Genomic DNA, 27,057 nt, shown 5'->3' with positions numbered 1-27,057 from the left:
ATTTTTCAACTCTACAACAGCCCCATCATGATGGCTTAGTGGTTAGTGCACTGCCTGACAATGTAGGTTCAAACCCTGCTGCGGCAGCCATGTTTTTTTTTTTATGGAGATGAAACATAATATAATGCACTCAATGTGGTTTCAGTACATGTTGAGGGAGATTAAAATTGCTGGAACCCTACTGTACAGCATCCCTCATTGCCCATGTGCTTGTTAACTTAGTGGCATTAGCGTTCAGTTGCCGGTCCCAACTGTAGCTGTACTCCTGGCACGGGCAGAGGCATACTATTTTCTATTACTTTTGGGTAGCCTCACCGTAATATATGTATATGTAGCTGTACTGCAATCGAGGTAAAATGGTGACACTTCTTGACTGTGGTTTGAATTATTTTAGAGCCATCCACTACCACGGTTTAAACATTTGTTTCCATTAAAGAGCCGAGTAGTGATCTCTAGTGAAGGGTTGTGTCTTGAAGATAAGTCTGCTTGGCATTTTGCATTTGCAATTCTTACTATATAACAATGTCTTGTCAATGTTGAAATGCTGTAGCATCAAAAAAAAAAAAGCTAGCTTTACAGAGACCACAAAATATCCTGCCAAGGAATAAAACTTTTAACAAGGTTTATTAGGCCAAAAGTAGCAGCTTAAAGCACAGTATAACAGTGGCAAGTTTTACTTGCCGTGGATTTTGCAGCAAAAGCTGCATGAAGTGTTTAATGTATACGCATAAAAAGTGGCATTGCTTAGGCAATCAGAGTATAACGAATATAAGTAGACTTAAAACAGCAGAAGTGTAGGCCACATACGGTACTAAACAGTCCTTCCTCAGAGGAAACGCAGACATGATATTATGACTAGAATAGTTGTGCAAGTATTACACTGGTTAGCATGTGTAGCGCTCTCTGTATGCGAAAAAATTACATTATACGGGCACGACCATATGTATGGTCCACATAGTCCCCTGGTCGAATGCAGTAGCTAATTTGAGAGGCCTGGAAGACTTCAGTTTTGCCACACTCTGTAGCCACTGTGAGGAACAGGCGGCCCGAGCGAGACCAGTAGGACTTGAGAGCCATGGGAGATGCAGAGATGGTCTGGACCTGCTGAAACTTGCTGTAACCCTTCCATTGGTAGATGGCCACTGCGTTGAGGTGTCGACTGCCAAGCACAAGGAAGATGTCGCCTGTGGAGAGAGATTATATGACGCCAGTTCAAGGTCAAGTGAATTTAGAGGTACCCTCCAGCACAGTGCAAACCGATTATGAACTGCTGAAACCCAATTTGCAATGTCTTAATGTTATTGTCTTCGGGAGTCTACAGTACATTCCAGATTTACTCTGTTCTTCAATATGATGTATACGGTGAAAGTGTCGAACTGGTCCCCTGTTTTCCTGGATTGAAACGAGTGTGGATATTTTTGGTCAAAATCCGCTTAATATGCTATGGAATAAGTGGAAGAATGGATGTATGGCAGCGAATTCAAAATGGATTGAAGGCGTCCATGCAAGCAATGCAAAATGTAGGCATGGCAAGACTACATCATGAATTAGAATGGCCTTTAAGAAAGCTGTAGAAGACTTGCAAAAAATTTTACCCAAGATTCATATACGGTAAAGATATTCTCTAGCTGTTTATAACTGCTGCAGTCAAGGATTGCTCAAAGATACTGCTTGGAATCTAGTACTGCAGCTGACATAAAAGACTTCACTTTAGAAATTAAAACGTGACACTGAAAGAAAAGGTCGAAATACCTGAAAATTTGAAATGCTCCATGGTGTTGACCCCATGCATGGGGATGTTCTGAAGGAGTTCGAAACGACCCTGTATATATCTGTAGATGCTGACCGGTTCGGTATGGACATCCAGCCAACTGTGCTGGTCCTGCAGTGCCGCCTTTTCGCTAGCGAATATGCACAGCAGCGAATTGTCCACAGTAAGGAACAGGGTTGAAGAAGCCAGCGATGTGGGGAAGTCTGCCAAGGGCACAAACTGCATGGAACAGGGCAGGGAAATACTATGACACACCAGCAAGGGACAAAGATGGGACACCAGATTCCTTGAATAATTTCACGGTGTGGCACAGGCCACACCATTTCACTAATGTTTAGCAAAAGTTCTTTTCAAGCAGTGCATGCTAGGAGAGTGTTGAGTGTTGTGCAGAACTTTCGGACTATGGTATGAATGATGCTTGTAGTACAGGAACACCGACAATTCTCAGGAACTGCTTCGAGTTAGCAAGATTTCACACCACAACTGCTTAGTACCAGCCAGACACTATTACTGCAATAAACAGCTGCGAACTTTAATTCACAGCTGTTCAGTGCAGTAATAGCGTATGAATAGTAATAGTATGAATTCTCATTCATGCTACTGCTGGCCTCTCAGCAAGAAAGATCAGGTTTTTGAATAGTGCTTACTGCATCAAATGCTTCCGTCAGGGTGTAAACAGTGGACTGGGCTGATCGCTGGGTTGCCTTCCAGCTTCTAGCAGCTGATAGGAATATCGCGCCTCCAAATTCTACAATGTCCGTCAAGACCACACCAGTTGCATTGAGAGTCTGGTGAAGTTTCCATTGTCTTTCCCCTCGTGCAAGCCTGTAGACGTCGATGTGTCCACCTGTAAAACAAGTTTACAAGTTAATCTATGAACCGAATTCTGAAGTCGTGCTATACCAGGTAGTGGTAGGAAATACGTAAATTTAGAAAATTAAGCAACGATTAAAATGCTTATTACTGCTTTAATGCCAATGAAAGAAATATATATATGCCATACTAACCTTTGCTTGAAGGTAACAGGTACTTGTTGAAAGAGTGCGCAACTACGAGGTAGGTGTTGCCGATGAATTCAAACATCTTGACATCACTCACAAAAGCCGACGCTGGTACCCTCAGCTCCAGTTTGACAAGCTGGTCGCTCAAAAGCTGGCTGCGTGGATCAAGAAGGCCTGCAACTAGCTCCTCCACACCCAAGTGTTCGCACCTGGAATCGGAGAAGTAAACTACAGGGGTGCATCCATGCAATGGGGTTGTGGAGTTAGGAAGCTTCTGTTCAGAGGCCTAGCTTGTCAACATCGGGAAATTTTTTTTTTTTTTTTAATACTGTGTGCAGAGTGCTGCATGGCTAGTTTGAGCAAGGAAAGAAAAAAAAAGTCAAAGTTGCGCATCTTCTCCAGAGCTAAAGAAACCCGACGAAGAAAGAGGAGGTGAAGAATGCGGTGTTACAATTTTTTTTATATTATTCAAAAGAACCGATTAGTAAAAAGCGTAACCGTCACATTGATGCAAAATGGTTTTCTGTGGCGGCAGTCTAGAGTGGAGGCACCAGAGCTCACCCCAATCTGTTGGATGTGCTATTGGTCCAGACTATGAAGCCAGGCTGTTCTGCAGCCGAGTGAGAGGAGAAAGGAAAGTAGCGACGGCGCAAGGCAAGCTGCCCCTTGGAGAGCGTGCCATCTGGCTCTATTCTCAGCACCTCCGACGAGAACTCCTCGCAACAATTTTCACCACCATGCAGGCAGCGGGTGGGCCAGGCCGTCCACAAGACCATTATGTCTGCAGGAGCTGCACTCCAGAGGGAGCTGCATGATGAGTACAGGAAATACAATTGGTTGAAATAACCCAACTGCATTGAACAGATACAATTTGAAACGATGCAGCAAATTAAACAAGCAGCTGGGAATGAGCTAGGTGAGGTTAGTTTAAGTAAGATGCATAGAACAACGGTGTTCAGATTAAAAGGCAAGTTAAAAGGCAGAACAGTTCACAAATCTCACAATTTATACAGCTACATATTGTCTCACACATACTATTCTAGTGAAAAACAGTATCTCTCCCTTCGACTATAGCAGGCCTGTCACAAATTAGTCTGGCACATCCCAAAAGAAGCACAGAACACTGGAAAGTCCCAAAATGTACCAACTACACTATACAAATGCTAAAAAATATGTTACCAAGTCTCCTAATAAGTTTAAATTTAACGCTAATAAGCAAGTTCTTTGTTATCACTAGGCTGTAATCATTTTTTCGAGTCCTTGTGTCTTTTCACTTCCACTACATTTTGGGGGGCTAGGGGCTCCTCAAGCAGTTATAGAACGGCTTTTTTCTTTGGCCTTCTGTACATCCCGGTGTATGAATAAAAGCGTGAATGAATGAATGAAATGCAGTGTGGACAGAGTTGTTTAACCAATGATGAAATTTTCCAGTCTCTCTTAAAGCAGCCCTTGTGTTCTAACGGCCTCTTGGCGCTAATATGGCTATGCAACTTTCACGACTTGAATCGAGAGATTAGATGAAGCATTCATGAAAGCAGTCAGGTGGCAAACTTTCGCAGGGCGGGACTTACTTGAGAGAGCGTGCCACTGGACCGCTGAGGATTCTTCGAGATGGAATGTCGAGAGTTTGGAATGCCCTGAAGTAGGCAAAACCCGTGGCTTGCCCTGTGGTTGGCAGATGAAGAGGTGCCGGTACAAGGTTGGAGTAATGAGGAAGGCCCAGTTTATCATCATTACGATTTAGTTAATTTTCTTTGAAACAGGTTTACGAGATTATGAGAAAGCACACTGAAAGTGAAATCTGAAAAGCACAGAAATTTAACTACCGCTTTTTCTTTCAAAATGCTGCTTGTTCTGGCATTTTAGAGTTCTGGCATGCAATTTTTAAGGAAATAGGCAGGCGCTGCTGCAAACATTAGATGTATAACTTGGGTGTATGTGCAAGCAAGGACGCAAGGTCCTTCTTTATAGATTGTTAGTGTAGAATCTCTTTTTAGGCCTTCGAAAGAGAAGGAAAAATGTTCAAATTAATGAATGGCCCCAAAGAAACTGCTGAAAGTCAAACCATTTGTACGACAATTTTATCTAGCGAATGCCTAGAACATAGTTTTGTATACATTTGCGATGAAAGTAAAGCAATGACAACTTTTTGCAGTTTCATCAAGTGGTTCGTTTTGTGCGCACTGTCGCGAGTGTCGAAGTGCCGAAGCCGCCCGTGCATAGTACAAGAAGAAACAGATTCATAACAAACCTTTGTAAGCAGCATATTGCTTTTGGAGGGTTGCTTCGTGCTGCTTGAGACTGTCAACCACATGCTGGGCACCCTGTCGCCAGGTGGTCTTGCCATGGTCAAAGTTTTGCTTCAGGTGTTGGACATCAATGCCATTTGCAGTGCCCACAACAGTCATTGGTCCCACCACTTCAATGGGTGCAGAGAAAACCTGCAGAGAATAAGCAAACGCTGAGAGGCTATTCAAGGCAAGACATTGCACAATGTTTCGGTCACTACATTAGAAAGGAATTAGTACTAGTAGTGTAACTGCTACTATTGTGTGCACGTCTGTAAAAGCAGGAGAATTCAATGACTGGCATCGCCATGACACTAAGTGAAAGTAAACTGAAATTCAGGGTACTAGATTGTAGAAATCGTTTAAGAAAAGAAGCAACTAATGCTGCTTAATAATAATAATAATTAAGACAGTGCAGCATTCATGCAAAGGGTAAACATACAAGCTACAAGGGTGCATCCGAAGTGGAACAGAAAAAAAAACTTGCCGTGGAATGTGGTATCTCCTCGGGCCTGTTGGAGAGAACAATGTCTTTGGAAAGTTCCACCAGGTTGAATCCGTTCACTGACAGGGCATTGAGGTTTGCGCCAATTTCTACATCCTGAACAAATGTCTTGGCACCAGACAACTGATATTCGCCAGACTGAGTGACCAGATGCTCCCTCAAGATGTCGTTGATACGTTCAGCTCCCATGTCTCCTATAATAGAGCACACAGTCAGTGTTCAGAAGACTGCTGTACAAGACCTGCAGAATGCAGATATTTAATGCAATGGTGCTCACTGCGGTAGTACAGTGGTTAAGATAACCGACTACTGAGCCGGAGTACCCGGGTTCGATCCCGACCACCCTCGGCTGCTTTTCGATGGAGGCGAAACGGAGTGCTGTCTGTGTGCTGTGCGATGTCAGTGCACGTCAAAGAACCACAGGTGGTCAATTACTCCTTAGCCCTCCACTACTGCTCTTCTTTCTCTCCACTTTCCCACATTCCTCCCTGCTTTTACAGCGGTTCAGGTGTCCACAGAACAAGTATGACAGATGCTGCCTTTCCTTTCCCGTGAACCAATTATTATTCCAAGTGCAATGTCAAGTTGCTGAAGCAGTACAAGTGGCATTCCATCACGTGAAAGCTTGCACAAACATCTTCCAGAAAAGCAGTGTACAAACCATTCAATATCACATGCACACAGTTATGCACAGGTGTGGAATTCTTTTACTGCACCCACCGTGAACTGGAACATCCCTCTGGAAGACGAGCCTGGACCTAATCCTCTGGTCGGAGTTTAGAGTTACCCTCTCTGCAAGCAGTGGCTCCAGGTAGAGATTGTTGACCCTGTTCAAGTTCAGGTTGCCCTGGATGGCAGCTGGGCCAGCGAGGATAACCTTGCCCGGAATGTGCTGGTGCTTTAGCCTCGAGAGAACCAAGTCCTCAGGTATGCGGAGACCGTTCAGCTTGCCTAGATGAACAGGAGAAAACTGAATTAGTCATTCCTCCTTGAGGAGAAAAGGAAACAATAAGGTAATGTGAATGGCTGCATGCATTAGGGCATTTGGCTTTTATCAAGGCACTAGTGTACATAATCTTTTTTTTTTAGCAGATGCGTTGTCACGTTGAGTAATACCGGCATAATAATCTATAATATATATTGAAAATCTGCACTATTAATTTCAGCACGGAAATTTCCTCTTTGTGCAATTTAAAATTGGAGAGTTGAACAAAGAAGGTACTTTTCAAACAGTCATTAAGTAATGAAGAAACCAGAAAATTTTTCCACCTCAATTCTCATGACTGCAATTGGTCATTGCCAGTCCTTGTTTTGTTCTCTATCTTGTAGCCCACTATAAAACACATGTACTTGTACAGGTGTATATACAATGACGATTCATGGTTTAAAACTACTAATAGTATGAAGTATACATGGAGGTCATCTAATTATATGGAAATTTTGCTCCCAGAATGATGCATGTGGATGGAAACATTTTCTAACCAAATTGGGTACACTAGTGCACATTTTGTTTTGCCTATAAGAGAACAGAAACTTGCCTTTGACAATAACATTGTCAGCAGTCAAGGTACCAGTCACAACCTTTTTGCCTTGAATGACGTGACGGCCATGAGCAGTTACAATGCTGGCAAGATCAGCTATACTGATTCCACCCACAGGGCCACGTGACTGAACATTGCCATGGACATGGAGAGTGTTGGAAACGACCAGTCCATGCTGGTTTGTAAAAGTCTTCGTCCCTCTAATCACCTGAAACATTGCAAAGAATCAGGGTAGCCCAAACAATAACAAGATTAATAGGACTAGGGCAGAGTGCTTTTTGATCGTATGTACAATGCAGCTGACAGAACTCAAGGGAAAGAATACTGAAACAAACTAAGCAAGCTAAGCTGCAGCAACAGCAATGCTTATTCGGTTAACATAAACAAACTCCAAGTGTTACTACCTGGAGTCTGGCGTGCCTGAACATACTCCAGTTCAGCGCAAAGGCAGGAAATTCTGTTCAGCACTGTTAGAGCTGTTCAGAGTAAAAATAGCAGCAAGTATCCAGAAAATGGGACTGAAAAGCTGCTGTACCTGTTCTGCAGACTTTGTAACTGCGTCACGCAGCACGTCTGTCAAGTTGACACCGTTGATGGGTCCAGACAGGATGAGAGAGTCGACAGCCACTTTGCCGGCAAACGTCACTGGACCATCCAATGTTTGTGGTGTATCTTTCGTGACAAGGTTCCCGATGAGGGCATCAAACTGAACTCCGTTCACATCCCCGAGCACGTGGACATTTCCTTTGACAATCATTTTTGAAAAATGCTTCCTATTGTATACCGTCTGTTTCACTCCATTGTTGTACAAGGCGTCTTTGTAGAGCTGCAGCAAGACGAGAAAGGAGAAAGGAAACTCAAATGGTGTGCACAGAAAGCTGGACAAAGCCAATTTTAGCGTTTGAATGTTACTCTGAAACACCTGCACAAGAAATGCAACCAATTGCTGTACAAAGGCTGGAAAGGTATGAAGCGACAGTTAAAACATATTCACGTCAAAAATGGCAGCAGATTATTTTGAAAACATGAATTAGGTGTCTAGGAAATGCTAAAACCAGCAAATATCTGCACTTATTGAATCTTGCGTGGATGAATACACTGTGTGAAGGCGAAAGCAGATGAAACAGCAGCTGTTAATGGATGGACTGTCAAATGGTATGTGCCATTGGGAATAAAACATCAACACAAAAATCTGAACACTGCCGAGGTCAGAGGGGCCAATCCCTGCAGAGACTGAATTAGAAATAAGGTAGGGTTTAATTTTACTGGCAAGCAATTAAAAAAAGGAGTGGTTGCGATTTTTGGCGTTAGTGGCTACCTTATATGTTGAGCTCAATTAAATTTTCGAAGACTCTTCAGACAACAGAATACAAGAGGAAACACTGCCATTTCACCTTGGTGATGTTGCAACCATTCAGGAGACCGTGAATCACGATGTCTCCATCAGAGAGCAGGTTTTTAAAAACAACTGTGCCACCCAGGACTTCATTGTCTCGTAGCTGCACCACATTCTTGAGGTCGAGCCCATCAAGCTTTGCTGGCTCATACAAGTGCAAGCGGCCTGCAAGAAGCGGCAGATTGACCGGAGGTGTGAACAGAGGCAAAATATCGAGAGAAATGTCACTTGAAGAAATTCACTATACTTTATGAACGATGCGAAAGGATTAGTATGGCACTGTATATGGAGTTGAACACTTTGAAGAGAGACCTGCTATGAGGGACATCACAGTGGGAAAATGAGGTTTTATTTGACAAGCTTCCATTTCTCAGTTCATTTAGCTACACTTCAGCATGACTGCAGCATCAGATGAAAGCAGACAGCAGTTAGCAACAAATCTTAAGATAGCAGGGTCCCGCCATTGGCGACTGCCATCAGCTTTCTTTGCACACATCGGTTACCCATTAGCCAAGTCATGCCAAGGCCGAGGCAAGGTCATTTCTCCTTCTCTTGAAAGCCGTGGGTTTGGTATGGAACATCGTTGCACGAGTATGTAGCAAGGAAGGCTGAAGGTTGCATCATCATCATGCAGGCGTGATGCCACCGTTTTGTAGGTATAAATGAGAAAAAAAACTCTGAAAGCTTATTGTAAACAGCACAGAATGACTATTCATAGTTATGAGTATGTAACGTGTGACAAGACATTGAAATAAGATTTCTACACGTGCAGTGGTGTACTCACGAGCCTCTACACCACCCAGGAAGGTCATAGGTGCAGAAATCAGATTCTCCCGTGTCTTTGACATAGCTCGTCCATACAGGTCCTTCATATTGACTCCATTTACAAGGTCACCAGCTGTGACGTGTCCGTGAACGAAAGCTTTCCTAGAAAGGGCAAACGCCAAACCGTTAAAAGAGTAGGAAATGAAAATCCAACCAGAGGTGGTTGTGAGCAGCCACCTTGCCCGCCTAGCACAGTGTGCACTACAAGCAAAGAAAACTACTTTTCAAGAATTGCTGGCTACCCGTGTAAAGTGAGCGGACAGCCTTTGCACAGGGGAGCAGAGCACAAATAAAAGTCGTAGCAGATTGATGTGATGAAAGAGTTGATGTTACATGGTTCGTCACAAGCAACACACCCAGTAGTTTGTGCAAAGTTCCAATACATGATGGGACAGTACTTTCGGTACTGAACACCCCTCTAAAGCAAATATTCAGACATGAAAGCTGTGTGCATTATGCGAACTATACTGCAACTACATGGCTAAGACCGCAAATACAGATGAGCAATGAGAAGGGGCGAGAGGGGACTGAGGAGGCATTTGCCAAAATAAGCAGACTCATTCTGAGAGAAGAACTGGAGCAGGAAAGTTTGGAATGTGGAAAACAATGCCAAAGAAGGAGCTCACCCAAGGATAGTTTTTTTGCCAGATATAACCTGTTGAACATTGCGGCGGACAACCCTGCGAACATGTTCCCTGATGTCCACACTGTTCACCTGATCCGCAAGGAGAGACTCGAGGCGCAACCGGCTCTGGAACACCTTAATGCCATCCACCTGCTGTGGAAGGTTCAGCAATACCACACTGCTGGCCATCTCCTCAACGTTGACTCCATCGACGAGGCCATAGCTTTGCAAGTGGTGGGCTGGGAATGGAGAATGGTATGTGGGGTTCAACATAGTGGCGTTCATGAGAAGGAGGACTTAGGATGTAGACCACTTGATGTTTTTTAACGTGCATCCACATGACACTGCACATTTGAGTTATTTGGACCATCGAAATACTGCTGCTGCCGACAGGATTTTGTCAACCTTGAAAATAGTGCAGCAACACCGACAGGGCAGCACATGTGAATTTCAGACTTCCTCAAATGGTGCTGCGGTTGTTAAACCGCATCAGAAAAGCAGTGACTAACAGTAACAATGACTAGAAGTGTTAATAAAACATTTAAGTTGGTCAATGCAACTTTGACAAAACTAAACTGAGAATGTAAGTGGGAGAGAATTCAGTTTCACTAAAGTTAGCTAAATTCCAAGATTAGACTCTAAACCACGCATGCAATATGTCCAGCACCAACGGGCAACCATATGGACCATGAAGAAACCAACATCATTCAAGCAGCAATGATAATCTTACCTTCTAGACCATTGCTGAAATGTTTGTTGATGATGAGCCGGTGGCGAGAAGCATTCTGCAAAACTAGTTCATCCACAAACTCTTTAAATGGAACACCGTTGAGTTGAGATGGGTTGACAAAGTCCACAATGATGTCTTTGGCAGAAATGGGTTGCATGAAAGACGGCACCCCAGCCACAACTTGTTCACCATTTACTAGGAGGAACTGCTTGGAAAGGCCCTTTCCATTGACAGTTTCACAGTGGAGGTCCTTTTGCACAACTACTGATGGGAAGGATACGTCACCATGAACAACTGTATTCTGATGAGCTCTGGACACCTGGACAGAAAAAAAGCAACCAGTGCCAGTGCAACCAAACATTTAACATATCTAAACGAAACTATGAGGTGATGCATCGCTTCCTGTCATACAGCCCACAAAATTTTTTATGAAGGACAAAGTGGCAACACTTCAAAATTTTCAATGGCTGTCCAAATGCGATAAGCTATATGCTACCTCAATAAAATGAATAAGAGAAAGTGATTACCAGTCTGGCAGCTTCCGACAGATCTATGCCATTTACTTTGATGCCGGGTGCTATAGCAATAGGCTCCTTTGCTTGGACGGAATCCCTGAACACCACAGGTCCCTCAAGTACTTCGTCTCCAAAAGTTTTCATCAGGTCTTCATCAAGGTTGATACCGTTTATCGTTTCTGTATCAAGGTCCTTGTCCATATGAACATTCTTGAAGCCGACAGGTGCTTTGATGTGCTACAAAAGCAAGGAAGTTTCAGTGACGCATTTTAATTGAGGTCATAGGCAGCTGGGTAGTGTACACAACATTTTGAAAGTAGTTTAAGCAATCCAATACAAGAAAAAAAAAGTCGAGTAACAAAAGTATCAAGCATGAAGTGTCTGTGCGGGAAAATGCTAGTGTACAGTACAAGTGAAATAATCTTGGAGATCAGCTCAGCGATCTAAAACTGCATTCATCCCAATGCCGAGAGTAGTACGAATCTCGATTGTATAGCTAGTTTTTTTTTCTCCTCTCGTCTAGAAGATGAATAACTTTGTGGATACCTGGTCAGCTGACTTCAGCCATATCAGGTTCTGCAGGTCCCTTAGCATGTGGTCATTGATTCCCTTGTGAGCTACCACGTTTCCAATGACAACCATCGACTCTATGTTGACTGCAGAGTTGTATACCGTCTCCACACCCGTCGTTCTTCCCAGCTCTGAAGGGTCGACACCATCTATTGTGCTGCCCGGGGTCATGGCAATGTCCTTTGCTACGACAACGTCCGAATCGAATATTTTCCTGCCAAAGACTACTTGTGGGCCCTTGCTTCTAAGGACAGCGTCTCTAGCAATATCCAGGCCATTGACCGAGGCAGCATTGAGGTTGCGCTTGAAGTGGAGCCTGTCCTTGACTACCCAGGTGCCCAAGATGTCTTGCGGTGTGTGCAGCGTGACCAGGTCGTGGCTGGGACGGATGCCGTTGAGGGTGCCAGAGACCTCCATGTTGCCACGAATCACAACTGGTGCCTTGTACGTTTTTGGCCCTAAAACGAGAAATTTAAAAAAAAAAAGCGTACACAAAACCAGGTGAATAACCCGATAGCGAAACATTAAGCAGCACAGATCCGAAATTATGCATGCCTAGTCTTGTACGATTGCTCACTTCAAATTGACTGCAGTTTAACAGCCATCAATTGGAAGTCTAAATACAAGGTAAATATATGGCCAGGTAAAACTGAGGAAAAGAGTAGAATTTTCATGGCACAAGCCATATCAGACCATGTCCAGTGAAGGAATAGAAGCAATTTTTGGAACGTAAAGAAGAGTCTGGAACACTGACATTGAAGTTGAAGCCAGAACAGTATGCAGTCTGCACGAGTTTGCCTAGCGTGGATGCAGACTGCATGGTATGCACTGAATAAGAACTTGTCAAGAAATGGGAACAGAAAGGTAGCGCTACAGTACCATAAACAAATAGGGCCGGCATACCGTGAATGGTCTGGTGGCTGTGCTTGTCGACTGCCTCACTGTACAGCTTTGAGATGCTGTAGAGTCCATTGACTGGGTTCTTTAGGTTGAGCGCTGACCCAGCAGTGAAGGGGTGTTCGAAAGTCCACTCTCCAGTCACAGTTGTGATGCCTTGCAGGGGAACGAGGTGACCAACAAATGCAGATAGATCATTCTGCAGGATTAAGAACAGGGCTGCTAAATGTTTATCACTGGCAAGCATGTAAAAAAGAAGGGACAAAGTGTTGAAAGAGAACAGTTAAATTTAGAACATCGAGAAAAGCTTTGTGAAGAAAAGTTGATGGGAATACAAACAATAGAAAATTATGAGTGTTTGCCAATGATCATTCAGTACTTTCTTTTTTGCACTTACGTTGTTGGTTGTAGTGGCAACCTTAAGGTCGCCAGGCACACGTAACCTTGCAAATGCTTTCCTTCCATGAATCACTTGCGGAGTGTTGGTGGTCACTATTTTTTCTGGGTCAATGCTATTGATTGTGCGGCCCATCTGGATGTTGAGGTCCGTCAATGAGACGTGGCCAAACTTGAGACTGCCCGTGATAAGTTGATCTTTGTTGGTCATCATAACAGCTGAATGGAGAAGCAAGAAGGAAGAAGAAAACAGATTTCAGCATGTACACTGAACATGCCAGTACTTGCATGTGTCCGATCGTTTTAAGCAAATAACTTCCAGATATAAAACCCTTCCTGGAGAAACCAGATTAAATGGAGAGGTAAGGGGCACTGTGGATGCCTCTGGATTTAGACCACCACTTTTTTACTTATAAACACTGCACACTGCAAACCCATACGGGATTTTAGTAGGATGGGACACAATAGCACTTGTAATATAGGTAGCCAGGAGACAATGTAACAAGGATGCACAGTTCAACAAGAGACAAATGAAACAATAAATCATGGCAAATAGCAGCGATGTAATAATGATACAAATGTCAGATCCAGACATGAGAAAAACAGGTTTAGAGGAGGCAGTAAAACATTGTAGCTGTATGGTCTAGTTATTGAATATAGGAATACCAGATAACAGAGGTATATTCTATGGTTGGAAGGATAATTGTTTCATAAGCAAGCAAACAAGCAATGGGTGTGCAAAATTTTTAACGCTCATCTTGGGAAAAAGAAGTGATTGGCAATATTTTTTCATAATATGTTTTGACCAGCATAGATCTTTGAGATATTTGCCAACATCCCACAGCACCACAGCATACACGTTTCTGCATTTTGCCGTAATTAAAATACGGCAAAATCCAGCATTGCAGCAGATTTGCAGCTACTTAAGTGTTACTGAATGCAGTGCATGTTTTATTATTTAGCTTCTGCTGCTTTATGCTAAACTTTGAATTTCTAGTAATGGAGCCCAAGTCTTTTCAGAACACTTAAAGCCAAGATGTGATTGGACCAACGAGACCGAGCAATGCATAGCACACCTGAAATATTGATTCCGTTGATAGCATGGACATCCAGGTTGTTCGCATAGAGGTCACCAAACGAAACTGGAATGTTGAGAACTTGATTTCCCGTCACTTTCAGGGTGTTCCCCAGCATGTCAGCGACTGGTACGCCATTCAATGTAGTGTCCACAAGAAGACCAGCATGGAATGCCGAAGAGCGAACAGGCTTGTCGAAGTTCAAGTTTCCTGTGCACATTTATGAACAAGAAAATAGTTGAACAAACATGGCACAGAGGATGCAAAACATGCAAGCAGAAAGAAGGCTCTATGCATACATCATTGGCACTGTTTTTTTTATGTAGTTAGGAATTTCGAACCATGGAAGCCAAGCAAGGGGCTGCCACAAAGCCATTTTGAAACTGCTAGCATTTCCACTCCACACACTTTCACGCTGACAATAAAGAGAGAGGAACTCAATGCAGTTCAGCAGTCTCACCCTGCCTTAAGAGGCAGAAGTGATTAATGTAAACTGATGGCAAATCTCTGCACGTTAAGGAGTTTTCACTACTTTGTTTATTAGATCCCTTTTGAAACTTGCCCCCATCTCAAAGCATGCATAGTAGTGACCATTGTTTTACCTTGAATAGTCTGTGGCACGGACTTGAACACAACATTTTTGAGATCATTCTCCATCTTGGCTACACCTTTCTCAACCTCGTCCATTTGTCGTGAAACATCCGATGGAGCAAGGGTAGGGACCCTCTGGGCTCCAGGAACAATCACAGCCTTGGGGGCGGTCACAGAGCCAGTGACCCTGACCGGACCATCAATAACCACGAGTTCCGTGGCAAGTGGCTTCTGCCCACTGGAAGTCCAGACACGTCCGATGTTTGCTGCCAGATGGTCCACATGGGGCTTCCGCCTTGAAAGGGAGGCCTCCAGGTTGTGCAAGCATTCGAGGAGTGGATCCGGTTTACCATGTGCAACTGGAAGGAACATGGTTACAAAATTGTGGACCATAAAAAAAGAGTAAGGATGTCTTGAAACAACTGCCATGGAACCATTGAGTCCTCTAGAGTACTTTGATAAAAGTTCTATGGGGCACTTTAGACTACAAGTGCGATGAAGTAAAAGCCTGTATAGCGCGATGGCTGCCTAGTCCTTTGCGCGATCTTTACTGAACCGTGGCCAACTGCTTACCAATTTTTCGGGGGCCTGTTAAACGATTTGACAATCCGAGATTAGAGGTTTATAATGTTTATTTGTGTATGTGACACTTTCTGTGGACGGATGCATGCACAAACGATACTCTTGAGCCTATAAAGACTCACTTTAGCGTTCCTTGACGCGCGTTCATTGCACTGCTCATTCGAGTGTAAAATTGGCGGGTGGCATCACTTATCTCGCGCCACAGTCATACCCACGAGACATCCTGACAAGCCGGAAGCGTTTGAAGCGAATTCGACATGCATACTGTCTAGACTTTTTTCATTGCGGCACCATTTTATTCCCACGACTCATCTCACCGCCACCTACTCCAATGATTTCACGCTGCTAAGATGGGCCATGACGTCAAAGGCGATCTCCATGGCAACTGCATTGGCATGACTCTAGACAAGGAGAACCAAGATACATTTCCGAAGTGCCTGGTGTGGCTTAGCAGTTTGTTAACGTGCTCAGCTGGTGATCGGAGACGTAGGAGTTAGATTCTCACTGAAGCAAGGATCTTTTTCCTAGAGGTTAAATGGCATTTCTTTCGCGGCATCCCACGGAATCTTGCGAAGTGACACTTCTCGCTGACGGACACGCTGGCGAGTCATGAGCCTACAAAGGCTTTCTCTTTAAAACAGGCTGTCATACCGCTACACCACCCTCTCCCAACTTCCTGCCCTCTTGGGACCAGTCACTAGTACTACAGCTTACAGCACATTTCCATTCTACAAACTAACCACTGAATAATACCATCTCTTGGGCATCTTTGCATCTGGAGAAGGAATGAGGAGTCCTGGAGGAGGTTCCTTGGCAGCTTTAGAAAACAATGAGGTTTCCCTAGCACTTGTGTATGTGCCAGAGTAGTGAAAAAACTGACCACCAGAATTTAAGTCAGCAGCCTGTCGTGCGATGAAATTGACTTCAGGCAGTAACTTGGAGTGCCGTGATGACTTACCAAAGCTATACTTTTGCAGGACTAGCTGCTGAGGTGGCTGGGGTGCCGACGGTACTGCCTGGGTTGCAAACATGAAGTAGTAGCCTTCAATGAACTGGAACACTACACTGGACAGAGCCATGCCAGACATCTTGAGTGTGAATGTGCAGTTGTACGTCGAGGACTCCGTTTCCAGGAAGAACATCACTTCATCCTGTGAAAGAATTGCCAAGTGCTTCAGATGAGCCGAGAGGCACGAGAATGATATCTGGAAAAATGTTGCAAGCTCCGCAAAGCTAAAGCACATTAAGGCTAGAATAGAGGACTCCACTTTAGTCATTCACAGAAATCTGGAAAGGCAATGCCTATTCAACCGTGTCTTTGAGGAAGAGTGAAACATACAGAAGCAAGCATGCTTAAGAATCGGACAGGTTTTATGCACACACAAAGACGACACAAAAAGACAAGGGAGACAGGACGGAGCGCTCCGTCCTGTCTCCCTTGTCTTTTTGTGTCGTCTTTGTGTGCGCATAAAACCTATCTGAGTATGAACCAACTAGCCCCACAACGCATATTACTGGAATGCTTAAGAATGCTGAAGGAGATGATTCGAGGTTTGGGAGATGGAGAGACTCTCGATAACGCCGCAAACTCTGAATACAGACCGTATAAAGCTACGCCCTAGCTCAATAATTGCATAGAAGAGTAAATGCATTAACTTTTGCTTCCTTTCGGGTGCACAAGATAAGAGTGTCCACATCTGTGCAGGCTAACTCCTAATGATAAGTGATGACCAACTCCAGCTTAATATCTTAGCCGATCACTAGTCTTAAGCATCCCAGAAACATCCCACAAAGAGCCCGAGAGCTAGCTTTCAGCAGCAAAAACTTGAACATGCTTCCCTTTTTCTTGCAGCTATGTGTGGTTCATTATGTTGAATATGCATTCTGGACAGTCAACTCATGTCAGTAAACCTAGCTCAGTACATGCCGACAGACTGATGAATACTATAGGCAGCCTGAATTGAGCAAAGCGAAGATTAATAGCTGATTTGTCCGACATCAAGAACAGGCTAATGAATGTGGTGGAGCACTTTTGAAGGCAATACAAGCTCAGCAAAATGCAGGAGCTTTGACAAGGACATTTAGAGTCTTACCACAAGCAGCATAGCTAAGCGCCTAGCTCTTGATGAAACGATTCCTCTACTCACCCTTCGCACAACTGCTATGGCTGCTTCGCCATTTGGCAGAGTGAAGACTGAAACATCCTCAGCATCCTCCGTGTTCAAAAGGGTTTGCCACTCTAGGAACTGATCACCTACATTAGACAGGTGAAATGAAGCAAGTTTTTTTTTTTGTTTAAGAAAAAAAAAAAACCCGGAAAATTTGGCCTGCATGAAGGGACTTGACTTACCAGCATACCAGTAGAGAAAAACTGCTTGCTTTGTGAGGAAGGTAAGGTAATGGATGCTAGCAACTGTGAAGTGATTGACCTTGAAAGCCTGCCAAAACCGGATCACCTGAACATAGCTCAACTCATGTTCACGCCCTGTGGAAAAAATAAATAAAGTTAGTAGCTATAGGCATGCATCTAAAAGGAAAGTATATTTCTGCTGGTAGAAAGAAGACAGCATAAATACACATGTGCAACAGCGTTGCACTTGAACTCTTTAGCGATGCATGTACGAATGGCACAAAATTGCCCGTCTTTATTCTAAAGTGACCAAAAATGAACTTGGGCTGTACTAACTCTGATTGTAGATGAACACAGGAGAGCCCAGAAAGAACTCGCCAGCATTGTCCCTTTGCTGAGCAACTGCAATGTACAGAGGCCCATCCATGCTCCAAGCAACAACAGATTTGGCTCCAACAACTGAGTGCTGGGAAACTGCGTCAAACTGAGTGTTCTTCCACTGGTAAAGGCTGCAGAAAGGAAAAACAAAGAATCTAAGACACAGGGAGCTCAGGAATTCATTAAGGCTGAGAGGAAAAGTGAAAAGGTTACGATTTGAGCACGCATTTAGAGGTTGAAGTAAGGCACCTGAACACTATACAGAATGAGATTCGATTGCACATGCTTTTTGAAGAAATGACAGATTATAGAGTTGCGCATGACTGAATATAAGTCGCGTGGAACACTACGAAGGCTTGAATATACGTACCAGCGGGCACATTTTGGTGGGAACATTAAAAGTTTTCCCGCAAATACGTGCTGTGTGAAAATTACCAGTCGGAGGCCAAGGTGTTTGGACACTGACGCTGTACAACAGATTTTTTTCCAACTTGTTTTTCTCAATTTATGGGTTGCGGGCGTTTCGAGCTGTGTACACTACGCCTAAAACTTACACAAGCTTTCCATTGTACGATGTGCCAGATCCCGAGTAGCTTCTGAACATGCACGTCACGAGAAAGTGGGCGGTGGCACCACGGACGACATCAATGTCGGATTCGCCACCCAACTGAATGGTCTGTTTGGTGACTAGCTGCTGGCCGTGAAGCTGGTACAGCCGGACGAACTGTTCCCGTGCGCCGTGTTGCTGATGTAGGCAAACTAGCCACAGCTGATCGCCGTACACGAATGCCTAAAGAGGGAAAAACAAAAAAACAAAACGCGAAAGTGCTGGTTTGCAATGCTAGTTTACAAATATTAGATTAAATATTTCATTGACTCCTTAATAAGGCTTCTTTTTCGGCCCTAACAGTATTTTGAGCATCCGGACTATGGGTCACGCGTCAGATAGTCTCGATGAGTAACGATTCTGTGACCACAATTCAACGACAATTTTAATAGTTAAGCAGGAGACAAGAGCATACCTTAACTTTAGTAGTGGTAAAGCTCGTGTTGATTCCAGTAAAGGCGACGTAGCGACCATTGGTCCAACGGAACAGCTCAACTTGTCCGGTGCGAGTTGCGACCACAACGAACGTCGCTCCAGCGACGATGGTTGGCTCCCAGTAAGACACGTTTCCGAGGTGAATGCCCAAGTCGACCGACTTTGTACCTATGACTCGCAGGTGGTCTTGAGGAGAGACTACGAACCGCACACGCGAGCAAAGTCATGTTTAAAACAACTTGTGGCAAAGGTACTGAGTACAGAGACGCGCCAAAACAAAAGTTGAAACCGAAACTTACCGCCATAATCAGGACTGTTTGGAGCTATTACATTTCTCTTGTGGCGCTGCAATCTGGCTCGTTCGAAAGCTTCGTGTAGTTTTATCTTGAAGGCATCTAGCTTTTCTTTGAAATATTTTTCAACATCTTTGTCTTGAATCGACACATTGACGGCGTAAACGTGCGTTACAAGTAGCAAAAACGTCCATTGGAGTAGCTTCATTGTAACCAGAGGAAAGTATGCATGAAGGATGCTGCGTTCTGAAAGATCAAGCGTTTCCGTTACCGAAACTTTTTCATTAAAAGGCTCGCTTATAGTCATATGCATAAATGCAATTGCAAGTACTAGCAGAATATTGGACAGAGAGAGGTACTCACATATGGAACGTTGTTGCAGCTGCCGAATGAACTTGAGCGTACCTTGCGACTTATGTTATATAACTTGCTGGGCACACCCACTAAAATTCGGCACGCCCATCGTCGTAAAAGTGCACTTTCCACGCTTCTTTTGATTAGGAATACAGGAGGCGATAACGCTTATACCACGTACCACGACCATTTTGCAGCTGCGCAAAGCTGTGTCCGTTTGCGGACCGACATTAGCATACGGCAACGATGATGCTCAATGATAAAGTTTTGATAAAGTCTGTGTAAGGACACGATAATCTAGCTGACGTCAAAGTTGTCGAATATTCTAAAATTAAACTTTTCGTCGTTTGTACTGTAAGTGCTGCAAGTCCCAGCGGCCATCTCTCATGTCCTGTCTCTCAAGCGGACTCATTATTTATTATTATTATTTTTTACAATAGAGATATGCATACTAGTGCAACTATTCGCTTTTTACCGATTAATTTGGAGACTGTGGTTCTAACGCTTTATTGAGGATGTTCTAGTCCGTTTTGTCCGATAAAGCTTTTGAATCTCCCGCCATACATATGACGCCAGATCGCCAGATGGCCAGCCAGATGGCAAACGGGTAAACGAGCAACATTAGCTCGAACGCTGCTAAAGGAAAGGCATAAAAAGAACTAGTACAAAGAAGCATTGAATGCAGCATCGCTGCATTTCCTAAATGCTGTGCAGATGGCCTTCGCTGCGCTTTTAGCCATCGTGCTGGCCTTTTCGGGCTGCCTAATCGCCGAAGCGGCGGCAAGCAAGACGAAAGGAAGTAATGGTGCAAAACTTTGCAAAGAAGAGCCGGACATCATTGTTGAAAGGAGCCTAGCTCAGACGGGTTACCACAGGTAACGATTATTTATATCGATCCTTGAGTATCCAGAAGTGCAGAAACTGCTGCTCTATTGTGATCCGAGAACGCTTTAAACCTTTCTGCATGTGCCGCTCTTGCAACTTGCAAAGGGAGCTGCAGACCGTGGTCCACGCGCGGAACCGACTGAAAGTGAAGGGCCGCCCCCCAACTCTCCTGCTGGTGGAAACAATTCCAGCGGGCGCCTTTGTCGACGCGCATCAGCTGAGGCTCCTCGACGACAGTGATGCCACGGTAATTCTCGTTGAATTGGTCCGTGGTTCTTGTTATTTCGGTTTCTTGTTATTTCGGCGAAGTGATTCACGTGACTACAAGCACGCACTACCGCATGCACGACTTTCGTGTGGGGAAGCCAGCTTGGAGAGTCCGCGCGTACCGATCACGCACGATTAGTGCAAGATATTGAGGCGAAATAACTGCTTTAGCGAGAAAGCCAACATATCCTCAGGTGTCTCAGCGCTGTGGATACAGAAATAGCGTTTTTGTTTCCTTTACGTGGTGTCAAATTATTTCTGCAAGAAAATGTGCCAGTTTTTGACACGCACGCGCGCGCGCACACTTCAATGAAGGATATGTGAAGTTTGGCTGAAATGAATCTGTACTTGGTGAAGTGTACTTTGAAAAAAAAAAAAAAAAAGCTGTGAAAAGGAACTCACAGTTTATTGAAGCGGTCAGTTTAAAATGCTTCTGTTAATTAAGTTATGAAAATGTTCCTATTGTTTACAGTTCTTCCTTCCTTCGTACGTGATGCACACATGCACAGTTATGAGCAATATAAAGGAAACCTCAATCTTTTATAGGGGATGACAGGACTGATTAGGACAAGCATGTCAATTTCTCACATTGCTTTATCAGTTAATCCTCTCTTTCTCCGATTTATCAGTGTAGTCCAGGAGACAAACTTTGTTATAAAAAGGAACACTTGTTTTCTGTGCACTCCCAGAACAAACTTTGTTTCTGTGTCCGAACAAGAAGGCAATTGTGCAATTTAAAAGAACAGTTCTCTCTCATCCTTGTGGGAGTCGTCATAAAGTTCTGCATACTAGTAAAGGACTGTGCACGCTGTTCATTTGCTCAGGCATCGTGTGTTAATGAAATGGTCAGAGACCATGCCCATTTACATCCCTTGTGCTCTGTGCAGTTTGGGCTCCATGAAAAGGTGGATGTTGAGGAGATGGCCCACCAGGCCAAAAGTCACAATGTCTTCGCTTTCCTGTCGGTGAACGAAACCTCAGCACTGGCTGCACTGCCCGTGCACATGCGCTACCACAAGGCACAGCACTGCCTCACGGATGGGCCCTTTGCCAAAGTCACGCTGCAGCCACCTTCCATCTACTTCAGGCATCTAGACCTAGGTTTGGCACCTTTTGGTTAACTTCTAGTGTGCCAAATAGCGTGACGGAGTTTCTCGTGTTGCAATTGTTACAAAACGTAGCGACCTACCTATTAGGTCATCTTGCCACAACTGTTGTGCAGTCTTTATTTGTTTGAAGCTAGAAAATATACCAAGCTTTTAAAGAAGACTGTATCCTCTGACCTCGCGAAAACAGTAGCCGTCAGGAGCAGCGTGGCCTAGTCTGCAGTATTTTTCTCGCTCTGCAAACTTAGCCAGGACTAATTAGCTAACATATTAATATGCTGGCTTTAGAATCAAAGTAGATTGTCCTTAAAAACAGCTGGCTACAATGTTTGCACCAGGGTACTATTTACGCATGGTTCATTTGCTAGCGTTACAGGAAAGCTGCCACAAGCAAACAATTAAAAACATTTTTCTTGATTAGCCGTGGAGAAAAAGACTGCAGACTATAGCATAAGATGAGTGCTACAAGCTGTTGATGTGCATTAGTAGTGCTGATAATGAAAACATAATCAGCTCAAACAACCTCAAATTCTAAAAAAAAAAAGTCTGGCAACCTCAAGAATCGGCAGAAACAATTTGCTTCACTGACTGTGGGCACTTCCCATGTCCCCTGCTGTTGTTCATTCATCATTGTGCACACTTGTGAATTTTCGTCACCGCTTGCATGCAGATTTTCCCGACACATGCGAGGACCTTCATCACCTGCCATGCGATGAAGCTAACATGGAGCGTACATGTCTCTGGAAGCAACTTAAAGTTGCCAATGTAAGTTCTCTATCCTGTGCTTGATTTTTTATAAAGCTAGCTATTTATCAGAAATAGTAAAGGCAATGCCACTGTATGAAAGAAAGACACTACTTTTTCTCTTGCAGTTGAACGACCTCTCAGCAGAAGTGCCCGTTGGATGCCTGGAGGATGGTTTTGTAGTCTCGGTTGTTACTTTAATCACGTACAGTCTTTGTTCCATAGCCATTGCATATTATGTTTTCATTCATGGCAAAAAACCACGTTCAGACTGATGTGTACTACCATTTATGTATGTGAATGTGCAAATTTTAAGTGTTAAGTGTTTATTCACTCCTAACAAAAAAACTTGACACACAAGTAAATGTTCGTTTCAGACCACGCTTGCATGACGCTACTACTGTGTGCCGTTTTGTAATAAAGTCTCAAGTTTAAGCTTCCTTTTGGGAAAAAAAGTAAAATAAATTCATTAGACTACACAATTTTTAATCCTTAACCTTTACCATATCTTTCTCGTCACGGACACCCACGAGATCTCAAGATTGTTACAAAAAAAAAAAAGGGATGGTTCCATGAGCAGTTCGTGTAGGGACAATTTGTCAACATCACTTGAGTGGTTTAAGAGTGCTGAAACAATAAGCTTTGTACCCGTTGTGTGCAGTTGGCCAAATGTATCTGTGAATTATGACAAAACTGCAGACAATATACGCGAAACGAAGCTGTGAATTAAAATCGATATAGTCACGTCGTTTTTGATGTGGCAGCACTACCGAGTTCACGGCTTCACTACTGGTATATGTAATCTAGTCGTACACTGTGGCTGCTAGTATACAAAATGTCAAGTAGAAGTTGCAAAGAACTGAATTTGCTGATGAAAGCAGTACACCGTGATGTCTTGCACAATTTGTAAATGGCACAGTAGAGAGCTTCATTGCATCGGAACAGCCAAGTGGTGGTAGTCTGTGGTGCAAAACAGCTACATGTACAACACGTGGTCAATTCTTCCTTGATATAATTTATTCTTTTTGTTGTCTTCATACAAATAACATGTTTACAGTACACATCTCGCAACACAGCAGAGTCGCCTTTTAGCTGTCTTGCAGCATGTGCAGGTTGCCTAGCACATTTAGGGAACACCCACATTGTCACTTGGGCAAAGTAAACATGCACACCGGAGCCGCCGTCGTACTGTACAAAAGTGGGCCGTGTGGTGCAAGGTGGCCTGCAGACTTTCGCGTATCAGCCCAGAGCCACAGTCAGCACGTGAATGACTAATGTGGGTGTTCTCGCTACGTGCAACATACCCTGCACATTTCTCGGTACACTCCTGTGTGACGCAGATTTTGTGCTGACCCTCCCTACCCCGTGTCCTTCCTCGGAGTGCCACAAATGGCTAAAAACTACCGGCCAGACCAAGAAAGTGAGCCGGCATTTTGCATGCAAACTGTGAGCGAGCGGTCAGTGCCGTTCCTTCACGGTTCTCCAGAACATAGGCCGGCGCGGTTTGCTTGCTGCGGTGAGTGCGCGCGAACATCGATGCAATGTGTGGAAAGGCGAGCGAGATGGAGAAAAAATGGTAATGGCTATATGTACAAGGCATGAAAAGGTGCTCTGGGGAAAAGCGCAAATGCATACTGCAGCAAGCAAAACACTCCGCAGGTTGTCCGCATGTCATCCACACACTTCAGTGCGACGATCGCCAACCGAAGTGCTCGTCAGCAGAGATTTTTGCAGCCTGCAATGACTGCGCAAATTCTTTTTTTTTTTTTTTTTTTTGTGGAAGGAATAGCATAGTTGTAGTGGTAAACGCAGGTGTCAGAGGGTTTCTAACATACTCTCAAACAAAATGGCACACACAGAAAAAAAAAAATTGTGGCAAGTGGAAGCACAAAGCAAAGAGGCGACTGTGCTGCTCGTAGTTGCCCTTTATAGTAACAGTGATCTGTCTAATGTACGGATTTCAACAATGTTTCTTGCTTGTAGGTCTCCTGTAAGTCTTAAAGAAATGCAGGAGTCTTGTGTGAAGAGGTTTTGACCAACTTCTACATCGTTTGCATACATGCAGACTTGTTCTTTCACAAAATAAATATTTACTCCTACCACAATGTACAAACCTTGAAAAAAAAAAATTAAAAACGCCCTAGGAGCAAACAAGTCCAATGCAAGCTTTTTTTCCCCACTGTTGATAACAGGATGTCTCTGTAAAAATGCATAGACACAGTTCATCAACTTAAACAAAAAAAAAAAAAAAAAAAAAGTACGGAAGTGTTTGTCGTACAAGAGATATCTGAAGCCAGGAAAGGATACACGGTCACATACATCCTTTACTGTTATACAAAACTACTGAATGTTCCCCTCCCCCATTTTTGTACATATTCTTACAAGTTAACGAGCTCACCCTCAGTATTCACATTGTTTAAAAACAAATTATGGGAAATATTAAGGAGGGGGGCGGTGGAGGGGATGAGCTGTGTATCAACATTTAATTCTAACGGGGGACCAAACAGAAAATGACATTTTTGTGACAAATTTGCGCTCGCAGAAGAAAAATAAAAATCTCAAGACAAACTGCTGCTCATGCATAAGCGTGACAGAGGACGAAAGAAAACACTTTTTTTTTTTTACTGGTGGTGCGTGTGGTAATGCAGTTGGCTAATGACAATGAAGTCTCCCTCTACACTATGTACAACAATTTCAGCACTCAGTTGCAATAAGACCGGTGCTGTGACGGGTGGAGGTAGAGTCTGTTCCCTCACACACAGCGTCCAGCACAATCCGCAAAGCCCAGCCGCGCACATTAGACGAGGAAGCGACGTGTTTAGCCCGGTGCACAGAAGAGAGTTCGGGGCTGTTTACATAAGTCATCGGTGCACGCGTGCTTCCACTGTACAAGAGTCTTGCGCGCCATGGCAAAGTGCGGGTCTCTGTCACGGTGAAAGTTTGTCCTTTCCCCTTGAGGGTCACCATGAGATGCTTTCACGGAACACCTTGATCTTGTGGACGAAGAAGGCCTCAAGAACCTCGGCACACTGGTAAAAGGGCGAGTTGCGTGGGTTGTAGTAGCGGCAGTTGTCGAATATCTTGGTCATGTCGCCAATGAACTCGCTCAGCTTTTGGTAGTGGCGAGTCTGCAACCGCCGCTCTATGGTTTGCAGATCTGCAGGAAAAAAAAAAAAAAAAAAAAAAAAGGATGTAGAGCCAAAATGGGAAGATGTATGGCCGCAGCTTTTCCCACAAGATGGCACTGCACGATATGCCAAAGTCTCTTTGGAGCATCTTTTCGGGCAGTTAAAAGTGCCCTTCAGCACAGAAAAGAGAGGGTTCGGTGCAGATCGGCAACCATATGTTCCGTGTATAGCTGTTTCTTTTTTCTTTTTAATTGATTTTAGACAGTGAGACTGCATAGACACTTTACAGCATGTGAGCATGGGTGTTGCCATATTTGTTCACGCAAATTTATCTCCACGAAGCACCGCCTTACCCTGGCACTGCCAGTGTGTTTGCGCATAATTAACTGGTGAGCATTAAAAAAAGAAACTGTACAGGGATGTGCATATGTGTGCGCTCCTGAATGCTGGTCTGCTCCTGCCTACACGGATTGGGCGAAATGTGGCAAGAAACACGGACCGCTACAAACTTCATTTTTTTTTTTTTCCTTTGAGTGCTGCTTTGCTTCATTAAAGGGACACTAAAGACAGTCAAAGATGGTATGAAAATCTAATAAACTACATTTGGTGACACTGTCGCCGCATATCCGGCAGCAAAAAATCGAATAATTGGTGAGATATTGCGATAAGAAGTTGAGGTTTTTTCTTGTTGCCGCCGGTCGAATTCAAACTGTGCCCTCCGACTACGTAGTCGGAGTTGAGTGACGCACACTATGACCTAAGCGGAGACTCCATGATAGCTAGCGAGCCGGCGCGGCCCGCGGCGTCGCATCCCTCAAGGGCCAACATGGCAACAGCGTACTCGCAATGACGGCCTCAGCCGAAATAAATAAAACGATGAAGAGAGTAATTTACCGAGCGATGGGCCCATAAAGGAAGAAAAAAAAAACAGAGCGCTTGTAATGCGCAATACTTTACATGTTTCTCAAGCTTTTGCGCTCTTTCTTGCACTGTGTATAAACAAACCGAGCCCTCGGTCATCGCAACGCTTCCTGACATGTTTACATACAAATAAGATTTAGTTACCAGCAAAATAGTGTCCTCGCTGCTGCGCTTGTCAGTTTTGAAGCTTCGTCGCACTTTTTTCCTTCAAGGTTTGTGCTACAGCTCCGTGTTCAGCGAAAATTACGTCCACGGTAGCAGAACATGACCGAAGTGCCGG

The 27,057-nt window shown here is 44.0% G+C and overlaps 3 protein-coding genes across 4 annotated transcripts in view; 1 reads left to right on the top strand and 2 right to left on the bottom strand.

Moving 5' to 3' along the window:
• Positions 1 to 605: 605 nt before the first annotated feature.
• Positions 606 to 19,892, bottom strand: LOC146189073 (uncharacterized). Its single transcript, XM_084604000.1, has 29 exons — positions 19,736 to 19,892; positions 19,379 to 19,618; positions 19,060 to 19,277; positions 18,592 to 18,827; positions 17,996 to 18,168; positions 17,660 to 17,794; positions 17,457 to 17,563; positions 16,268 to 16,460; positions 14,739 to 15,086; positions 14,137 to 14,346; positions 13,062 to 13,279; positions 12,671 to 12,863; positions 11,744 to 12,225; positions 11,210 to 11,434; positions 10,683 to 11,001; positions 9,954 to 10,191; positions 9,287 to 9,429; positions 8,501 to 8,667; positions 7,642 to 7,932; positions 7,104 to 7,314; positions 6,286 to 6,516; positions 5,548 to 5,759; positions 5,024 to 5,213; positions 4,344 to 4,437; positions 3,334 to 3,579; positions 2,779 to 2,981; positions 2,419 to 2,618; positions 1,753 to 1,990; positions 606 to 1,184 (listed from the first exon to the last, which is right to left on the bottom strand). Exons 2-29 carry the CDS (start codon positions 19,578 to 19,580, stop codon positions 919 to 921), a joined length of 6,189 nt encoding a protein of 2,062 aa, XP_084460126.1. The 5' UTR covers positions 19,581 to 19,618; positions 19,736 to 19,892; the 3' UTR covers positions 606 to 918.
• A 293-nt stretch (positions 19,893 to 20,185) lies between these two features.
• PIG-X (Phosphatidylinositol glycan anchor biosynthesis class X) lies at positions 20,186 to 23,168 on the top strand. Its single transcript, XM_084604005.1, has 5 exons — positions 20,186 to 20,601; positions 20,717 to 20,858; positions 21,766 to 21,979; positions 22,655 to 22,749; positions 22,857 to 23,168. Exons 1-5 carry the CDS (start codon positions 20,441 to 20,443, stop codon positions 23,001 to 23,003), a joined length of 759 nt encoding a protein of 252 aa, XP_084460131.1. The 5' UTR covers positions 20,186 to 20,440; the 3' UTR covers positions 23,004 to 23,168.
• Positions 23,169 to 24,815: 1,647 nt separating this feature from the next.
• E(bx) (nucleosome-remodeling factor subunit NURF301 E(bx)) overlaps positions 24,816 to 27,057 on the bottom strand; it is a 64,165-nt gene continuing 61,923 nt past the window's right edge. For both annotated transcript variants that reach the window (XM_084603998.1, XM_084603999.1), the window contains exon 31: positions 24,816 to 25,885. In XM_084603998.1, coding sequence (XP_084460124.1) covers positions 25,689 to 25,885 — 197 coding nt within the window. In that variant the 3' untranslated portion in view covers positions 24,816 to 25,688. The remainder of the gene's footprint in view (positions 25,886 to 27,057) is intronic.

The sequence above is a fragment of the Amblyomma maculatum genome, chromosome 5 (genome assembly GCF_055883805.1).
Source record: "Amblyomma maculatum isolate TAMU_Amacu chromosome 5, ASM5588380v1, whole genome shotgun sequence".
In the NCBI taxonomy this organism is placed as follows: domain Eukaryota; kingdom Metazoa; phylum Arthropoda; class Arachnida; order Ixodida; family Ixodidae; genus Amblyomma; species Amblyomma maculatum.
The sequence above is the reverse complement of the archived record's forward strand: the minus strand, read 5'-3'. Positions and strand labels throughout refer to the sequence as shown.

Excerpts from the sequence above, each read along its gene's own strand:
- LOC146189073 (XM_084604000.1), bottom strand. The coding sequence starts at position 19,580 with ATGAAGCTACTCCAATGGACGTTTTTGCTACTTGTAACGCACGTTTAC. Across the intron at positions 12,864-13,061 it reads TTGCCACTACAACCAACAAC|AATGATCTATCTGCATTTGT; the intron begins GTAAGTGCAAAA and ends TTAATCCTGCAG. Across the intron at positions 5,214-5,547 it reads AGGAGATACCACATTCCACG|GTTTTCTCTGCACCCATTGA; the intron begins GCAAGTTTTTTT and ends TATTCTCTGCAG.
- PIG-X (XM_084604005.1), top strand. The coding sequence starts at position 20,441 with ATGGCCTTCGCTGCGCTTTTAGCCATCGTGCTGGCCTTTTCGGGCTGC. Across the intron at positions 20,602-20,716 it reads GCTCAGACGGGTTACCACAG|GGAGCTGCAGACCGTGGTCC; the intron begins GTAACGATTATT and ends CAACTTGCAAAG. Across the intron at positions 21,980-22,654 it reads CTTCAGGCATCTAGACCTAG|ATTTTCCCGACACATGCGAG; the intron begins GTTTGGCACCTT and ends GCTTGCATGCAG.